Source organism: Sturnira hondurensis, unplaced genomic scaffold (assembly GCF_014824575.4).
Source record: "Sturnira hondurensis isolate 20B ecotype Veracruz unplaced genomic scaffold, ASM1482457v3 Scaffold0016617, whole genome shotgun sequence".
Lineage (NCBI taxonomy): Eukaryota > Metazoa > Chordata > Mammalia > Chiroptera > Phyllostomidae > Sturnira > Sturnira hondurensis.
The window spans coordinates 4,622,935-4,642,070 of NW_028089248.1; the positions used below are offsets into that span (position 1 = coordinate 4,622,935).

The following is a 19,136-nucleotide window of genomic DNA, read 5'->3' on the forward strand; positions in this document are numbered from 1 at the left end:
TCCACACGTCTGCGAACGGACGGCAGGCCCTGCTCCCTGCAGCCCGAGACCTGGGAGCCAGCTCCGGCACCCTAGGTGCCCGAGTCCCTCCATGCCCTCGCTGCCCACACCTGACCCAGCCAGAGCCCTGTTGGCTCAGCTCCCACGGGCTGTGTTTTAAAAGGCACCATTTCTAAGATTGAGGAGGAGGTATGCCCTCGAATGACCGCTTTTCCTTTTTTAACAAAACACATGATCCAGCCTGGTCGCACGAACTGTGTGCGTAATGACAGTGGGCACCTTACATTAGGGCAACGGCGCTATTTCTCGGCTCCCCAACCTCCCCCCGCCCCCAGCCCCACGGCCCTGGCCTTCATTCAAAGTCTTGCCATCTCCCACCTAAACTCACGGAGCGACTGCCCTTTCCCGACATCGTCGTCCTACAGGCAGGCCGCCCGCAGCACCCGGGGAGCTGTTAAAATATTGACCTGACCACTGGTATTCACCTGCTAGAAACGGCTGGGCCCTCGTCCCCGACCCACCCGCACCCTGCACTGTGGCTGAGCGTTCCATCAGCTAGGTCTCCACCTCGCTTCCTGTCCCCTTCCCACCCTCAGCTCTGGGCCTCTGTCCCCCTGGGCCTCTGTCACCCTGGGCTGCTTGTTGCGCCCCAGGTTTCCCTGCCTTGGCTCCCACTGCACCCCACAGCGGGAAGCCCTCCCCTCTCCGCCCTCCCCTGTCCTGCCTGCACAGCACCTGTACCAACGGGTCTCCTGCACGGGCCTCTAGGACCGGGGGCCAAGTGCTCCTTCTCCACTTTGTCCCTGTCACACTTCATTGAAACGATCCGCGCCCATTCCCTGTCCCCCCAGACTGTGTTCCCCCCAAGGACAGGAGCTGTGCCCTTTCACACCAGCGTTCCTGGGGTTCACCCAGGGATCTGGTGCACAGTAGGCACCTGGCAGGCGTTTTGTTGAACTGAGCGGGGCGGGGACCCAGGAAGAGGACACGGTGACACTGGGCATGCGGCTGCAGTTTACAGGCACCAGTGCCACACCACGAAGCCCACCACCAGGAGACTCAGCGGCCAGAGCCACTGTCCTGGGCGCGAGGATAATGGGTAGCAGGGATAGGTGTGCTCCATGAGGGAGACCTGCACGGCCTGGTGGTCACGGTGCTGGCGTCCTACCCCGTGCGAGCCAGGGGGTCCGTTTCCACTGCGAGTTCCCCTGGGGGAGTATGCTCAGAGTGATTTTCTGGACGTCTCAGGCGGAACCGCCAAGGTGGCGACCCGGGCCACTAGAGACCTGTCGGGACGGTCTGTGCAAATGGGCGACACCTACCCAGTTACTTTTGTTTCTTTAATCGTAGAAAATTCTCGTAGCTAAAAGCCTCCCCTCCTACATCACCCAGCCAGAAGGCCCAGACACAGTCTTGCTTTTAGCCAATGCCACCCTGACATGGGAGCAAGGTGCCGGCAGGAAAAGTGACCTAAAGGCAGTGAAGCCCCAGAAAAGAAAACGTTTTCTCAAGAGCCAGCGGCTGGAGGCGTACAGCCTGAGCCCATCAGCCCAGGACGTTGCCGGCCCGGAGGGGCAGGACGGCAGGTGCAAGGCGGTCCTGCACGGCATAAGCCTGGCCGTGAGAAAGGTGGGTATGGGCCGCCGGGTGGGCCGCCTGCGCCCCCCGCCCTGGCCGCCTCCCGGCCTCCCGAGGTGCAGTTTGGGCTGCGGGTGGTGGCGAGGTGTCTCTAACCGGGCTGCTTTCATCCCCACATTCTAAAACCATGCACCTGAACAGCAGAGACACCCTCTCCCAGCTGAGAGAAGAAGAGGGTGGCGACCTTGGTACCGACCTCCAAACCCCAGAGTCTGGAGCCCGTGTGGCTGTGGAACAAACCGTCCACTCAGGTGGCCCAGGCCCAGCCTAACCGGCTGTAGATGCTGCCGGATTTGTTCTTCACTTCAGGCCGGGGTCCGCTCACAGTTGACAACAGCCGACGCTTATGAGCAGGCACATCAGTAACTCGTTTAACCTGCCCAGCAGCCCCACAGGGCAGGCGCTATCGCTGCCCCGCTGTGATTCCAGGAGGCCGAGACCCCCTGGAAGTCAGGCGGAGGGTCAGCCTTGGTCACAGTCGTGGCCTTGTACTCTGAGCCCAGCGCCTGGTGCAGAAAAGGTCCCCAACCTTGTTTTCCGAATGAACAAATGAATAGTCGGAAACTGGGGCATGGGTGCCTCATGGGCGTTCCACCAGAGACAGGGAGGAATCTAGAAAGCTCAGACCTGGCCCCAAGCAGCAGGCCAGACCCAGGGGACAGCCAGGTGCCTGGGGAGACTGTATCCAGACCTGTGGCCTCTTGTCCCCAAGTCTCCAGGACACCCCCGTCCCTTGCAGTCCTGTCGTGGAAATGAAATGGGTCAGCCTCGCTCACCTACAGCTTCCATGGCAACATGGGCTCCACAAGGCAGCGGCCGCATCTGCCTTGGTGGCCGCACACATTATCCCGGGGGCCTGGCAGGGTGTCTGGAGCTCAGTACAGACTCTGTCACCAGGACTCTCGATGACAGGCAGCTACCCTCGGGTGCTGGGGAGGCAGGCAGGTGACGGGCCCTTGTGGTCCGTCAGGGTGTGGAAGGCATCATACTTGTCCCCATGCGGGCATTTTCGCTCCAAGGGATCACAGAGGGCAGGTTGTAATGAGAACGTTCTCAGATGTTCCAACCTCGGCCCCGTATTCGCTGTGCCCTCCTCCCCGCATTCGGGCTCGGCGTGCACAGCTCCACCCCCTCCCATGCTCTGCCGGGTCTCACTCAACCGTCACCCACAGCAGATACTGTCGGGGACCCACCTTCCAGTTGCCAGATCTGCCTCTGGGTCCGAGGGCCCCCCACCCCCCACAAAGAGCCAAGACGTACACATGGGGGGTGGGGAGGAGCAGACCTCAGCCACTGGCTGTCGGGAATCTGTCCAGATTCTCTTGGCCGCCGGGGATGGTGTGATCCGTTTCCCAGGGGGCCAAGCTCCCAGCACCTGCTGGGAGAGCTGACCCCAGGGCACCCTTCCCTTCCCAGCTGGTGTGACCTCCTCCTCCTCCTGAATAAGCCAGTCTGACTCTGGTCTCTGACCCCAAGGGCCTGTGTCCACCTGTCCGTCCCCTCCAAGAGAGCTCTCGCTCAGACCTGTGCCTTTGCCAGGGGGCTTGTCCCGCTCCACACCACCCCCATTCTGTTTGTTTCCCGGGACACATCTGACCTACCACAGATTTCACTTCCTCATCTTGTCCACCATCTGCCAACAAGCCCATCACCTCTATCAGGTCCGAGTCCCTGGAGCCTGGGCACAGGGCCACCCCCACCTCCAGGGCCCAGGTGTCCCAGGCCAGCGCCCGCACCAGATTCTCGAGACTTGCTTCCTGCCTCCTCCAGGCTGGGGTGTGAGGCTGCACCTGCCACCTCCTGGAGCCAGTGGTGACCCCTCGGTCCCACCTGCACAGTTCGGGGGTGACCCTTTGGTCCCCAGACCGTGAGGACAGGGGGAATGACTGGGTCCCTTTTCTGCTTCTCTGGTAGGGGAAGGTCGTGGGCATCTGTGGGAACGTCGGAAGTGGGAAGAGTTCCCTCATCGCCGCTCTCCTGGGACAGGTGAGCCGTGCAGGTCACTGTGAGGGTTCAGCAGCCACATGACGACACCGTCCCTGCCCACTGTTGGGACCGGGCAGCTGGGCACGCAGTGGGTGGCCGTGGCTAGGAGGTTCTTACGCATGGCAGCACCCTGCCCTCAGCTGACTCGCAGACCCCCGGGGGCCTGACTGGGGAGGGGGATCCAATCAGCACCCAGGAGGGAGAGGGAGCATCTGAGATGGGTCCGCTCGGAGGCCCCTTGCCTGCCTTGCACCGGCCTGCGCCCTCCAGCCAGCAGCAGGACCCGTTCCTGCCTCTTCCAGAATGTCCCCGGCTCCCACAGATGTTTTTGTTGAGACCCTCGGTCTGCACCGTCAGACCTGGCACCCTGTGGACAAGACCTCTGTCGCCCTCTGGCACTTCAGGATGACTGCTCGCGGGATAAGGGGCGGGTGGCGAGTGTCCAACAGGCCCCGGGAGAAGTCTGTGAGGCTGGCTGCTGAGGGTCCTCTGGGCTGGCGCCTGCAGATGCAGTTACAGCAGGGTGTGGTGGCGGTCAGCGGGACCCTGGCCTACGTGTCCCAGCAAGCATGGATCTTCCACGGAAGTGTGCGGGAGAATATTCTGTTTGGAGCCCAGTACAACCACCAGAGGTAATGCCGCCCTGGAGAGCTCGAGGCTTCCCGCCACAGGCGGTGGCGCCGTCGGCCACGGCTGCTGAGTGGGCCTCTCTGACGAGGTCTGGTGCAGCTCTGATCAGGTCGGAGGTTGTGTCGGTGTCTTCTGACTGAGAGTGCAGGTCCGTGATCATGTCCTGGACATGTCCCAGTGCAGAGCTGCATGTGTTCAGGGGGCCTGTCACTCTGCGTTCAGGGGCTCTGTCAGCGTGCACGGGTTGTCAGCCTGGAGGAGGATAAGCCTGGCAATTCTGCACGAGGCCAAGTGACCGAGAGTGGGCTTGGAATCCTGAGGCCCACGGATGCAGCGAACGAGCCCTGCCGTTACGGGCCGGCACCAGGGCCTCAGGACACGTTACTGTCGATGTTCTCAGCGTGATCTGATGGGACAGAAACAGGGCTTGAGTCACAACTTTGGGTCGCTGACTCCCAGCTCTGGTTTCCCGTGGTTCTTTGCCCAGGTTGGGGGGCTGCCCTGTCCAGGCTCTCGTTCAAGGCCCATAACCATCCAGGCAGGGGGACCCTGGCCGCCCTTTCACAGATGAAGAGGCTGAAGCCGCATCAGGTTGGGGGAGGGGAGGGGTCCCGGGAAGCTGCCCCTTGGACATCAAAGACGAAGCGGCCACCACCCCTCACCTGACCCCATGAAACAGCCTTGTCTCTGGATGCAGCCTGGGGAGCCCCGCTGGTGGGCGCTCCTCCCCATGCTGACCTCTGACCTCCGCACCCCCAGGTATCAGCACACGGTGCGGGTCTGCGCCCTGCAGCAGGACCTGTGCGACCTTCCCTACGGGGACCTGACGGAGGTGAGCAGAGCCCAGAGTGCAGCCCCACAGCTGCCACGAGGCAGCCCGACTGCCCAGGGCCAAAGGGTGGTGGTGTAGCCGAGCCCCCACCGCACCCGGTGCCCCGGAGGACAGAAAGGTCCCGGGAACTTTGGGGAAGTCAGGTTCTCCCGCCTCAAAATCTCCATCTGCATCTGTCCTTGGGGACATCCCCATGGAGGGGCCACCAGCTCCGCTTGTGTTGGGTCAGTGTGGTCACTCCCGGGGCCACTTCCCATCAGCCTGTCATTTCAGGGAAGGTTCTGGCTGAAGCTGCTTCCTCACCCCGAGGGCAGGGAGACCCGAGTTCGGGGCTGTGGCTGAAGCCTCGGGGCCCCTCCTCACCTCAGGGCCTCTGCCGCACCCAGGAGTGCAAGGGGCCCCTCTGTGAGCCTGCCCGCTCTCCGGAGCTCTGCTCTCTACGGTGCGCTCTACAGTTTGAGAGCGGGCAAGACGGAGCCCCTGCTGATGGTGCGTGCGCCTGCGATGGCGGGCCCGGTGCCCCTCGCTCAGCGCTGGGAAGTCCCCGGTCACCACTGGCCACTGGGCTCCCAGCCGCAGTGGGGTCTTCACGTCCAGGGCATCTGGCCCCGTGGGGTCCCTGTGAGGGGTGGAGGAGCTGGGACGTGGTGATAACCAGGCTGCAGAAGAGCCTTGAGAAGGTTCAGGAAGCTCCCGCTGTGGGGTGGCGGGAGGGGCCCGGCGACAGGCAGTAGCCCGGGCCTCCGTCTGTCCACAGATCGGGGACCGGGGCCTCAACCTCTCCGGGGGGCAGAGGCAGAGGGTCAGCCTGGCCCGCGCAGTCTATTCCGACCATGACATCTACCTGCTGGACGACCCCCTGTCGGCCGTGGACGCCCATGTGGGGCAGCACATCTTCGAGCAGTGCATTAAGAAGACGCTCCGGGGGAAGACGGTCGTCCTGGTGACCCACCAGCTGCAGGTGACCCTTGGGGTCACGGGGTGGGTGTGGCCCCCGATGCTAGTCCCCTCCTCCGCTGCCTATAGCTGCTCTGCTGGGTGAGGCTATGCTGACCCGGACAGGGTCAGGGACGGGGGAGACACTGGAGCGCCCGGTCACCCTGGCTTCCACCAAGCACTCGCTGCCTGCTCCTGTCCTCATGGCCTGTCTTGGTCCTGACTTCAAGCTCAGTGGGGCCAAGACCCTTCTTCCAACCAGAAGAGGGGGACGTTTCTTGAAGACCCAGGAAACCCAGGCCTTCCCATCACCAAGGCTCCGCCCCAAAAACCAGCTTGGCACCCTTCTCTGTGACCCGGGCAGGAGGTCACCACAGGTGGTGTCCCTGTCTGCGCAGTTCCTGGAGTCCTGTGACGAAGTCGTGCTGTTGGAAGACGGAGAGATCCGGGAGAAGGGGACCCATGAGGAGCTAATGGAGGACAGAGGGCGCTATGCAAAGCTGGTGCACAACCTCCGTGGGCTGCACTTCAAGGTACCTGGGCGCCTGGCTGCTGCGACCGGGCACCCCTCCTGGTCCCCCGGGCCGCAGGAAGGTCCGTCACTCCGCTTCCAGAGGTCATTTCATTTTGTCTCCAGGACCCTGAGCACATTTACAACACGGCGATGGTGGAAGCCCCCAAGGAGAGCCCTGCAGACAGAGACGAAGGGGCCGGTATGCCCCGAGTTCAAATCACACCTCCCTCCTTCCCCGGGGCTCCTGAGCGGACACACATCTATTTCTCCTCCTAGTTTTGGCCCCAGGAGAGGAGATGGAGGAAGAAGAAGAACCTGACCTACACTCTGAGTTCGCAGACATCAAAGGTACTTAGCATTCATTCCCTTGGGTGCGTACCCCAAAAGACAGGGTCTGGCACAAATAACACCCCTCTTTTATGACAAAATCGTGTGCATGTGACTCGGTAACACGAGAATGTCACACTCAAGCATACCATGGGGCATTTTAGGTGTTCACATAAAAACTCTAAGTGATGACACCCACACGATTAGCCTAGAAACCCCACTCAAGCCCGTGTTATTTCCACCAGACCCTGTATTTAGAGTGTCCATGGCTTGGGACAGAGAAGTGGACACGCCGTGCTTGTCCTTTGGGCTGAAGAGGGTCCTGTGGTTCACTGCAATGTGAGCTTTGGGGTTCCGATGCCGGAGTCCGAGGCCAACCTCGACCACTGACTGGTTTTATGACTTTGAGCAAGATAATGGGGCCACTCTGAACCTTAGTTGGTCAATCTGTGAAATGGGAAAGTAGGAGCACCAGCCTCATGGGTCTTTGCACAACTATTTAAGGAGCTGCACAAAAAATAATGAGCAGAGTGCCTGACACACAACCCTTAGCCGCGATTACTGTTATTGGCTGAGAAGGTCTGAGCTCTGCAGAGAGCTCAGCTGGCTTCACTGGAGGCAGGCTCCCAGGCAGTAGCCACTTCGTGGTGCGGAAAAGAGACAGGGCGGCGAAGAGACTGGGGCGTAGCCAGGTTATTCACTCTCTGAACAAATAAGGACGAAGCAATCAACTACGTGCCGGCACCCAGCTAGTCTGAGAAGAGGGAGACAGTGCATCCCTTTCCTCAGAGTCTGGGGTGGGGGCGGGGGGCCAGCATGAGCCAGGGGGCATCATGGGATGCCGTGATGAGAGTAATGGGCAGCTGCAGTCTGAGTAGCAAATCAGGGAAGGCTTCACAGAGGGGGCAGCCTCTGGACTGGCACTTCAAGGATATATAGGAGTTTGCCAGTGATACAAGGCAGGGGTGGGGAGGACTTGGGTGGAGGGCAAGAGGGAATTGGGAAGGCAGAGCTGAGCGAGGTGGCAGATGGGCCTGGCAGGAGCCAGGCTGGTCCGGCGGCCTCTTGGCGCCATCAGACCCTGTCTCCGTCCATCCGTCAACCACTCAACATGGTTGCCCATGCTGGGCAGTGAGAGAGGACAGGGAGCGAGGCCCACCCCCTTTCCTCAGAGTGCCCACCGCGAGGTTCTCTCCCTCCATGACCTGTGGCTAAAAACCCTGGAGTCTCTGTCACCAGACCTCAGCTGCCACCCGTGTTAGGACCACCAGCACCCCTGTGCACGCGCCCCCATGCATGCACTTAGAAAGGCCTCTGCCAAGACAGCGCGGCACCACGCTGTGCGGAAACATGTCTGATCTCAGAGGCGTGAAAATGTGGGGGAAGTGTGTCTTCCAGCCCAACGGGTGAGACGTGGCACCCGGAAAGGGCTGGTGACAAAGGCGTGCCCGTTGGGAAAGGCAGCGTCCTTGCTGCTCTGCAGGCTGCCAGGGCCACTGTGAGTGGCTTGCCCGGGACATCAAGGCTGCCTGGGGTCTGGGGTCCCGGGCCATCATGCCGCCTCCCCTTCCGTCTCTGGAGAGCAAAGTGAAATGGTGAGATTAACTCACCCGGAGGCCACGGGGAGGGACCAAGTGAAGGCGGAGCTGCCTGCCAGGCCTGGCCCGGGCACCCACAGGAGCACGGCTCAGGCGAGTGGGGCCTGACCCAGCCACCTCCCTGCGGGGCGCCCACACCCCCAGGGGGAGACACGGTGAGCCATAGTCAGGCCAGCAGATTGCACAGAGGCGAGACAGGAGAGGCTCCGGCGAGGGAGTAACCAGGGCCGTGTATATGTGGAGGCGCCTCTGGGTGTGGGAGCTTCCTTGCCAGGAGGGTGCACACGGCTGGGGGCTGGGAGCCCCGTGTCCAGCTCTGATTCTCGTCGCTGGTCATAGAAGCCAAGTACAGTTTAGGACTCTGCTTTGGGGCTGACACTCCCATGCCTCTCCAGAGAAGAGGGAGGAGAGCTGCACTCAGTCCCGGCTGCAGGACTGGCTCCAACCCGCTTCCCAGATGTGGTTTCCATGAGAATGTGACGGTTACTTCCCTTGCCCTTGGACAACGAAGAGGACTTGCCCAGCCACGAGGCGGGGTCAGGAGTCCAGGCAGGGGCTGGCCCAGGAGGACACCTGGGTGTCTTCTGCATGGCGTAATTTCCAAGAAGACAGGCCATCTCCTTCTCGTTCCCCCGTAGCAGATGCTGTGGGCGCCCTCTGCTCTCCTTTGCCCCGGGGCTCTCCCCTGCGACGGCAGAGGCAGGGTCAAAGGTCAGGCTGAAAGTGTTGGGAATTTACCCCCCAGAGAGCAGCTCTCTCCCAGAGGCCGATGGGAGTGGGCACAGAAGGATCCCAGATCCCTTGGGTCCTGGGAGAAACCTTCCGCTGTGAGGTCTGCCCAGGCCAGAGGCTCCTCTACGTGGGAGTAAGAGGTGGCTGGTGTGATGCGGCGCCCTTCGCCGTTGCCTCCTCTGGCTTCCCAGCTCCTTTTGGCTCCTTTCCTCTCCAAGTGCGTCGCAGCCTCACCTTCACACCTGCTTGGGGAGAACTCGACCAGACAATCCCCGTCACCCCAGGGCTGAGCACACGGCAGGTGCTTAGCAAATAGTTGTCATGAGGACCAAATCAGATCACCAATGTGTGTGGAGAACTTGAAAGCACAGGGCCCGTGGTGGGAAGGACCCCGGCCCGGTGGGGTGTGTGGGAGGGGCTCCTGTCCCCTGCGGGGGGGGGGGGCTGCAGGACTTGTGTCTGCCCCACAGGCTCTCTGCACCAGCTCGTCCAGACTGGAGCCCGCCGCGAAGGAACCGTGACCTGGAAAACGTACCACACGTACATTATGGCGGCTGGAGGTTCGGTATCAAACAGCGAGTTGATTTACTTGGCATTTTGGGAAGAAATTCCTTCTTAGGCTGCCGGGTTCATGTTGCATGATTTCTGTAACAATTCCTCTTTTCAGGCTGGGCTGTTGATCAATGCTTTTAATTCCCACCCACTCCCCCCCCAACTAAAAATCCAAAGTCTGACAACACGGCCTTTGAAACGGGGCGTTCTCCATCTCCACTGAAGCTGCCGGGCTCCGGTCACGGGGACTGAGCGAGCGGCGGTGTGGCCCAGCCGCGTCCCGTAACCTCCCCTCTGCTCGGCAATCGGCTCAGTGCAGAGCCCGGCTCGGCTGCACGGCACGCCTCTAGTTTCCCCGGCAAGACCCCGCTGTAACCTGTTCGTTTCTAAAGAATGCCCAGTCGCTTCCCTTAGCGCGGGTAGTGGCGGTTTTCCGGAAGCTGACAATTTGGCTCTGTTCTCCAACCAGCGGGATAGACAGGCACCCCAATTCGGGCTCAGGGGCCCCACACCTAGAAGGGTCCCATCAGCCTGGAAGGAGGTTCCCGGGGCTGGGGGGCCTTTTCCTGCAGGTTTGAAATGTCCCATCAGGGGCCGGGCCGAGGAAGCGAAGGTGCCCGCCCCGGAACCTGCCGGCCCTCTCCCCCCTCCCACAGGGTACGTCCTCTCTCTCTTCACCGTGTCCCTCTTCCTCCTGATGATCGGCAGCTCCGCCTTCAGCAACTGGTGGCTGGGGTTCTGGTTAGACAAGGGCTCCCAGGTGAGTGTCCCTCCAGCCCTGGAGAGCACGGAGCAAGTGGCTCACGGAGAGTGTCCCACAACCCGGCGCCACACGGGGAGCTGCTCTGCCTCCCAGGGGGCCCCAGCCCAAGGGGCGGAAGCCACTGCTTACGCCCCACCATTCCGACCCTGAAATGCCCCTCAGTGTCTCAAGATGAACAAGGCATCGGAGTGTCATTCGCCACCTTCGGTTTTTAAAGGATTGGCTAAAGATGGTACCAGGTGGATACAGCCCGTGTCTGCGGGGCCACAGATACGCAGTACCGGGCTTGTTCCACAGCCTGTGTTGTGAGGGGCCAGGGAAGCCCACCAGGTCTGTGTCTTCCTGCCCCTGCACTCAGCCATTGACGCTTCCAGGCTCTGCTCCCCAAAGCCCCGCTGCAGGACTGAGGCAAGCAAGAGCCAGACTGGCCCCTGGGGGTGCTACGGGCCCCTGGGCGCCTCTCTCTCTGCCTCCTGAGGCTCTTGCTGGGCCAGGGCCCCTGCTGGGAGGGACTGATGACTCAGCTCTCGCTGGAGCAGGCTGGAAGCTCGCCCAGCTCTTGGCCAATGGAGCCCCAGGGAATGCTCAGGGGTTGCCTGCCCATCCGCCAGCGTTGCATTTTGGTACAGTTCTGTTGCTATGACAACCAAAGTGAGGAGGCACTGGGGGAGTATGGGCAGCAGAGAGGTGCAACAGTCCCCCCGGAGTTTGGCACGGCTTCCTGAGGCCATTCCCAAGGCAGAGGCCAATGAGCGACCCGCTGTGTGCCCGCAGATCCCAGCCCGCTCACGGAGAGCCCGGGGTTTTGGGCCGGGCGCAGCCTCCTCCCAGGCAGGGCGGCTGGCTAATGGCGCAGGCGGCAGCAGTGCGGGCCTGTGCCTGCCCGTCCCCCAGGCACAGGGCCCAGCCGAGGCCCCACACGGCCTCCTCTCTCACCAGTGGGCACCCCGGGGGCATTTTTGCTTTTATGGATGTTCAACCATCAGCGCTACCTCGGGCTTATGTTCCGGCTGCTGCTGTCATCAGCAAAATGGTGTGGAGAAGGAAGACGCTTGTCTGCTCCCCAAAGGCAGCCCTGACTTTTAGCACACGACTCAGAGGAGAGTGGAACAGCCGGTTTCTCAGGNAGCCCGCTCACGGAGAGCCCGGGGTTTCGGGCCGGGCGCAGCCTCCTCCCAGGCAGGGCGGCTGGCTAATGGGGCAGGCGGCAGCAGTGCGGGCCTGTGCCTGCCCGTCCCCCAGGCACGGGGCCCAGCCGAGGCCCCACACGGCCTCCTCTCTCACCAGTGGGCACCCCAGGGGCATTTTTGCTTTTATGGATGTTCAACCATCAGCGCTACCTCGGGCTTTTGTTCCGGCTGCTGCTGTCATCAGCAAAATGGTGTGGAGAAGGAAGACGCTTGTCTGCTCCCCAAAGGCAGCCCTGACTTTTAGCACACGACTCAGAGGAGAGTGGAACAGCCGGTTTCTCAGGAGGAAGCTGCTCTCCACAAACGCTGGCAAAAATCCACGCTATCTCCAGGCGGGTGGGGCCGTGGGGGTCTCTCTGATCATCCCAGGGCCCTGGGTTAGCCAGGCTCCCTCCTCCCCTGAGGGACTCCACGGCAGTGCGCCTTAGCGAAGGAAAGGGAGGGCCCTGGGGCTGCCCTGTCACACAGAGGACCCCGCATCTCCCCCAAGGCCAGGTGGCTTCTCAGCCAGCCCCGTGGAGTTCCAGTCTCCTTTGCGCCCATCACCCTCCTGGCCCTGTGTCACCTCTGGTGCCCTGGGCTCAGGTGACTGCCAGGACAGCTGCCCTGTGTCTGCCTGGCTTGTCTCCTTTGCCTCTTGGGGTCACCGTGGCCTGGCAGGAGGACCCAGGCAAAGCTCGGAGGCCCCCAAAGGGAATCGACCTCATTCTTAACAGTAATGACCTCCCCCCAGTTTCTTCTTTCTGGGAAATTCCGACTCTCCAGGCAGTTTACCGACTCTGGGTGCTTTTTTCTTGCTCTTTTGCTAAGGCGACCTGCGGGCCCCAGAGCATACAGAGCTCGTGCGAGCTGGGCGCGGTGCTGGCGGACACAGGCCACGGCATGCTCCCGTGGGTGTACGTGGGAAGCATGGTGTTCGTGCTGGTGTTTGGCATCATCAAAGGGTTCACCTTCACCAAGACCACCCTGATGGCGTCCTCCTGGCTGCACGACCACCTGTTTGACAAGGTACAGCCCCAGGGGCTGCACACTCAACCGGCTCCTCGGCTCAGAGGGTTTGTGGAGCGTCTGTGGCTCCGACACACAGGGCATGGTGCTGGGCTCCGGGGACCGACACGGTGCTCGTGGGACCCACTGTCGAGTCTGTAGAGAGTTTCCTGATGCCTGCTTGCCAACGGTGAAGGCAGGCTCCAGGGAGATGCTGCAGCAGGGTGTCACGGGCCCTCAGGCTAGGCTGGGGGTGGTTAGGAAGGTCCCCCAAGGGCACCACACTGGAGCAGACATGAGGGGCCCAGAGGGCGTCCCCTGCTCCCAAGAGCCCTGAGCCCATCGAGGGCCTCAGAGGCACTCTGCACCCTTCTGCATGCTGGGATGCTCGGGGCCAGAGTGCACAGGGGTGGCCCACATTGAATTGGAACTTAGCTTTCCATAGCCTCGGGCACAAAACCCCTCCCTCCATCCTCCAAAGAGGCCTCAGGCCGCACCCCTAGATTCAGAGGGAAGCTCCATGCAGAGGCTGGGTCCCACGTCCACTCTTGTTCAAGGGGCCTCAGAAAGTGTCTGGCCCCTCTCGCTGGGCCTCAGCAGGATGGCCAGGCCCTTGCTCAGCATCCCAGCCCTGCAGAGAGCCGGGCCCACCCAGGTGCATGCCCTGTGCCCACGGGTTCTCCGGCCTCGTCCGCAGGTCTCGCGGAGCCCCATGAGCTTCTTCGACGCGACCCCCAGCGGCAGGCTCATGAACCAGTTCTCCAAGGACATGGACGAGCTGGACGTGCGGCTGCCGTTCCACACGGAGAACTTCCTGCAGCAGCTCTTCATGGTGCTGTCCATCCTCCTGATCCTGGGGGCCGTGTTTCCCGCCGTCCTGCTCGTCCTGGCTGTCCTGGCCGTGGGCTTCTGCATTCTCTTCCGGTAGGTTGGCGCCCTGCTCCCTAAAAAGGAGCCAGCAAAACCTGCACACATCCGGGCAACTGGATCCCAGTGCCGGGTCGCTGCAGGACCCCCGGGGAGTGGCGCCCTGCGGAGGGCTCAGTGTCAAGGGCAGCTCCTGAGGCTCCTGTGACATCTGCTCAACGCCGCCTTGGAAAACGCCTTCAGGAGACGGGCAGGCAACTCCCCAGTTTCGGATTCTCCCCGAGAACTGGAAAAGACCCCCTTTCTTTGGTTGGGCACCGACAAGGGTTGGCTCTATCTTAGGCTGCCCCATATGTGAGGCTCTGGTCTTTAGGACGAGAGTGACGTCGCAGGTGGCAAGCCACTCCTGCTCCCAGGAGCACTCAGAATGAGACCACAGAGAGGAACGGCTCCCTTTGTGAGACCCTCATTTACAGGACAACCCCCTCCCCCCACACACTCACAACCGAGACAGCTCTCCTAGAGGAGGGTGGTGGGCCAACCCCGGCACTTGACCAGTTTGACGCCACCTGACTTGACTGCACAGTCGGATCTGCGTGTGCTGAGGGGAGCCCTCCGAGACCCCACCGGGCCACCCTCTTGATGTCCCCACAGTGTCTTCCACAGAGGGGTCCAGGAGCTCAAGAAGGCGGAGAACAACAGCCGGGCGCCCTGGTTCTCGCACATCACCTCGTCCGTGCAGGGCCTGGGCGTCATCCACGCCTACGGCAGGAAGGAGGACTGCATCAGCAGGTGAGTCCTGGCTGCGGCTCTGCCTCCCACCCGAGCCTCAACGGGAGGGGACAGCCACACGCGGCTCCTGGGGCCCAAGGAGGCACGTCTGGGCCGGCAGGAACCGGCGGGACAGAATCGGAGAGAAGCCCCTCAGACACTCATCCTCTTGGCACCTGGGCCCCCCTGGAATCGGGGCTGATCCCATGGCAGCCTCAGTGTGGGACACAAATGCTGAAGCATTAACTAGAGGTTAGAGGTCAAATTCCAACGTGACCTCAGGCAGGGGTTCTGCACAATCCAACCAGCCTCCCAGATGAGACCTAGGGTGACTTCTACGTCACTGAACACCCTCAGCTGGGTGACTCATAGGCTGTGTAGCTACGATAGGCACTCCACGGTGTTGGCCAGAACATTCTAACTAAGCTCCGGGGGGAAGCGACAGAGGGGGCAGGAAGGAGGGTGCGGCAGGATGCGCCTGTCCTGTCCGAGGTGCCTCCCAAACAGAGCCCTTCAAGGAACCTGAGAACAGGGCGAGTGGCAGAGCCTGAGGTGCCCATGGCTGTGCCGTGGGGGCAGCCTGAACTCGCGAGGCATTTGAACCTTGAAAAGTGTCCCTTTTTTCCCTCTGAGCCCTACCAGTTGCTCCAAGCAGAGCAGGGAAATGTCAGCGGCAGCTGAGTCTGACGTCTCGTTCGGTTACGGGTTGGCTCAGGTTACAGTTTCAATCTTGAACGTATTCGGGACACAGCCCTCCCCAGCCCCAGAGGCGTGGTGTGGTCAGGCTGGGCTGCCTGTAGGTGTCTGGCAATGGGGGTGGGGGGAGTGTGCGGTGGGAAGCTCCCTGTTAACCACCCTCCTCGTAGTCCCTGAGCCTGGCGCTCTGAGGCCGGAGCAGGGGCACGGAGGCAGGGCTGTCGCACCCTCGGGTGACCGCTGTGCCTGGGTCCTTCTCTCCTCTCCATGGCTCATTCTTGCANGGCAGCTGAGTCTGACGTCTCGTTCGGTTACGGGTTAGCTCGGGTTACAGTTTCAATCTTGAACGTATTCGGGACACAGCCCTCCCCAGCCCCAGAGGCGTGGTGTGGTCAGGCTGGGCGGCCTGTAGGTGTCTGGCAATGGGGGTGGGGGGAGTGTGCGGTGGGAAGCTCCCTGTTAACCACCCTCCTCATAGTCCCTGAGCCTGGCGCTCTGAGGCTGGAGCAGGGGCACGGAGGCAGGGCTGTCGCACCCTCGGGTGACCGCTGTGCCTGGGTCCTTCTCTCCTCTCCATGGCTCATTCTTGCAGATCCAGCTGCCTGTGCAGAGGGGCCGGTGCTGGCTGGGGACCCCAGAGCGCCAGACCCCTTGCAGCACTGCCTGGGTCTCCTAGGGAGCTTTGTGGGCAGCCCCACCCCATGCTCCTGTGACGTGGGGACACTGCCCCACATGAGCTGAGCAACGTCCAGATTGCAGCCCAGGGGGCCCCTCCCCTCTGCAGCCACTCTAGGCCCTGCAGGAAGAAGCAGGGTCTGGGACTGGACTCCAGGAGCAGGCCACCTCTCTGTCTCTCTGCCCTGTGCTCCTGCCCTCGGTGGACACAGGAGGAGCGCACGTCAGCTTCCTCTTCTGGGAGGGAGGCCCAGTGTCACAGCAATGGCCCGGAGGCGTCTTCCCCTTACTTGGGGGGGGGGAACCAATCTAGCGCCTTCCCTTCCCTCCTCTACCCTCACAGCCACGGATCGTCCCTAAAGGCGACCTCCTCCACAGCCCACCCCCGCCCCTTTCTGATAGATTAAGGGGCTGACAGTGGGGTCCACAAGGACTTTGGGGGTGGCTGACGCCAAGGCAGGGATCCTTTGAAGGTACAGAGAGGGGTACTCACCCCGTTTTGTTCTCAGCTGGGGTTCCAGGTGCCAGTTCTAGGAAAGACAGCGAGGGCCTGCTCAGCACACGCTGCACCACCACCTGGGATGTCCCCAAACATGTACACACCAAAGACATCGACAACGGCGGGTTTTAGGGAGCCCGGATACGCGTTTGCTTGTAAAAACGCGCTGGCCCGCGGTTAGGAGCGCCTGCTGCCTCATGCTGGCAGTAGCCCCGCCCCGTGGACGCACGGGGTGCCCACGGGGCACGGGGTGCCCACGCTTTCTCCGGCTCCCCGATCCAGGTTTAAGGAGCTGAATGATGAGAACTCCAGCCACCTCCTGTACTTCAACTGTGCTCTCCGGTGGTTCGCCCTGAGAATGGACATCCTCATGAACATCGTCACCTTTGTTGTGGCCTTGCTGGTGATCCTGAGTTTCCCCACCATCAGCGCTTCATCCAAAGGCCTGTCCTTGTCTTATATCATCCAGGTAATGGCCGGGGCGGGGCTGAGCGTGGGGCGGGGGGCGAGCCACGGTAAACCCGACTCCACTGGGTCTAAACCATACGGAGAGTTCCGTGGTCCCCATCCCTCAGGGTCTGGCGGTTGGTGTGGCTGGGTCACGGCCCCTGGCTCTGTCCCCCTCCTGTGGTGCCTTTGGTGTCATGGCTGTGGTGTGGTGAGTGGCAGCTTCCAAGGGCTACGAAAGGAAGAGAGTGAAAGGCGATCGTTTCCTGCCCACTGAACAGATGCCCTGGGCTCTATACTCTTACTGGGTTAACCCAGGCGTCCCAGAACTCCCCAGTGGCTTGGTGGGCTGGGGTCGCTGGGTTAGGCCAAGGGGTGGGGAGAGTCACACCCGTCCTCCCCTCCCAGGTCACACGGCTGCCCCGCATGGGGAGAAGGGAAAGGATGCTGGAGAGGCGGCCCCACCGCCCGTGGCCAATCATCGCCGACCTCTGTTTTTGGTTGCTTTGGTTTTTTCTTTGGAAAAGTAACAATAGTGAATCGCGTGCCGTTTGCTATGTCTCAGACACTGTTCTCAATCCTTTAACACACGTTAAGTCGTTCTGTCCCCACAGTCGCCACATGACAGAGGCACTGCCACTTCCCCGTGGTACAGGAGAGAGGCTGAGGGTCAAAAAGACAGGCCTGGGATCACTTGTCCGTCACGTGTGAGAGCCAGGTCGTGAGCCGCAGTCTGGGTCTGGTCCTGTCTGGGGCCGACCCTCTGCAGGCACCTCGCATTCTTTCTCTCCGGAGGCCTTCCTGCGGGTGCCCTTCTCCGGAGCACGCTGAGTCCCCAGGACGGTGTGGCCGGTGCGGGGACGCTCCCCTCCTCTCCTCTGCGCAGGGCTGTGGGTCGTTTCACACCGAAGTCAGCTCTCTCACCAAGTCGGGGACGTTTTCCTTCTTGCTTTTCTCCTCTTGACGATGCCCATCCTCATCTCCCCACTCTGATTTCTCGTTTCTGACTCCCACCGGGGGGATGGGAGTTTCTTGTACCCACAGTCTCTTGCTGCCTTTCTTTTATCTCAAATCTCCATATTCTCGTCTTTTCGTCTTTATTCTGGGTTTTTTTTCTTGGCTTTGCCATTGGGCCTTTCTTTTGCGTTTTTGGTCTGGTGGCCTTATGTCCATGTACTGAATTTCCAGGGACTCTGTCTCAGTGGGCTTTAAAAGAATCATTTTTGAATAGACATCTATACATCTTTGAATCAGAGTGTATTAACTAGAGGCCCCTGTCTTCCTTAAACTGCCATCTCTTCTGTCACGGCCGTCGGCTTCTTCCTTCTGCTTGCCCTTCTGGGCCATGGGCTTTGTTTGTGTGACTCTGGGTCCATTTGTCCTGAAGGAGGGGGGACCCGGTGGGGCGTTCAGGGCGTCTTCCGCCTCTGCCTGGGCCCGGAGGGTTCTCTCCTGATGGGAGTCATGTCACTGTGGGCGGGGGAGTGGGTAAGGGTTTTCCACCGGAGAGCAGCCGGGGAGCTAGATTGGAAGGGGTTTGATCTCAGGTGCTATCCCGGGAGCCCCACTGACTCCCAGGCGGTGCACCCAATTTCTGTAGAGGGGAGTGTGCGCGCACATGTGCGTATGTGCTGGCCTAGGGGTAGAGTGTCCAGCCACCGTGGATTTGGGGAAACAGCAGGGAGCAGAGTCGATTGGTCCAAGAGGGGTCGTGTGTGCGGACAGCCTGTCAGTCAGCCTATCTGTGGCCCCTCCTCACGGCCGGAGCCCCGCCGAGCTCTGCCCGTACCGAAGGCCTGCCGGCGCCAGCGGAGTGCACTGCCTCCCTCCTGTCCGGCGTCCTGAGGGCCGTAGCTCTCGGGCGGTAACACTGCTTCCCCACCGCCTTGCTGGAGGAGGTCTCTTCTTTTCTGAAACTCTGACACCATTTTATTGCTGTTTTGGGAAGAAGAAACAAAAATACATTTCCAGGTCTCTACCTGAAGTGGGAAAAACGGATTTTCCTTGTTGCTGGATGTTCTCGCTTGTTGTTGCTGGCAAAACATAACACGGATAATGTCGAAGAGATTCTCTAACTCCAAGATCTCGCCCACTGAGGTCACCCGTTGGCGGGGTGCCACCGGCTTCCTCAGAAGCTGCGTGCAGTGGTCGCCGTAAGGCCGGGGGGAGCCTGTCCACACCGAAGCCTGGGGGGTGTGGAGCGTGAGCTTCCTCGGAGGACGCGGGACTGGAGTGACAGAACGCATCCCTCAGGAATGCAGCAGGCTCCCCGGGCGGACGAGAATGGCAGTGAAGCCCCACAGAGAGAAAGGGAGTGTAAAGGGACATGGACTCCTACCACGGAGGAGAAAACACGTGGGAGCCAATTCTAAACCCATGGACGGCAGCCCAAGGCTATGAGGTGGGGCTGCCCTTGAACTTCACAACGTGTGTGGCTGCTGTGTCCCAGCGGATGGAGCTTCCCTTGCTGCGGATGCACCTCGCCCAGCCGCCCCT

The 19,136-nt window shown here is 61.4% G+C and overlaps 1 protein-coding gene across 1 annotated transcript in view; it reads left to right on the plus strand.

The window, feature by feature from the left end:
- The window catches only part of ABCC12 (ATP binding cassette subfamily C member 12), a 36,852-nt gene that overhangs the window by 9,705 nt on the left and 8,011 nt on the right, over positions 1–19,136 (plus strand). The window contains exons 8-21 of the mRNA XM_037066378.1: positions 1,351–1,629; positions 3,553–3,624; positions 4,132–4,256; positions 5,014–5,086; positions 5,844–6,047; positions 6,421–6,555; positions 6,660–6,735; positions 6,813–6,884; positions 9,664–9,753; positions 10,402–10,505; positions 12,509–12,706; positions 13,383–13,609; positions 14,207–14,344; positions 16,476–16,662. Coding sequence (XP_036922273.1) covers positions 1,351–1,629; positions 3,553–3,624; positions 4,132–4,256; positions 5,014–5,086; positions 5,844–6,047; positions 6,421–6,555; positions 6,660–6,735; positions 6,813–6,884; positions 9,664–9,753; positions 10,402–10,505; positions 12,509–12,706; positions 13,383–13,609; positions 14,207–14,344; positions 16,476–16,662 — 1,980 coding nt within the window. The remainder of the gene's footprint in view (positions 1–1,350; positions 1,630–3,552; positions 3,625–4,131; positions 4,257–5,013; positions 5,087–5,843; positions 6,048–6,420; positions 6,556–6,659; positions 6,736–6,812; positions 6,885–9,663; positions 9,754–10,401; positions 10,506–12,508; positions 12,707–13,382; positions 13,610–14,206; positions 14,345–16,475; positions 16,663–19,136) is intronic.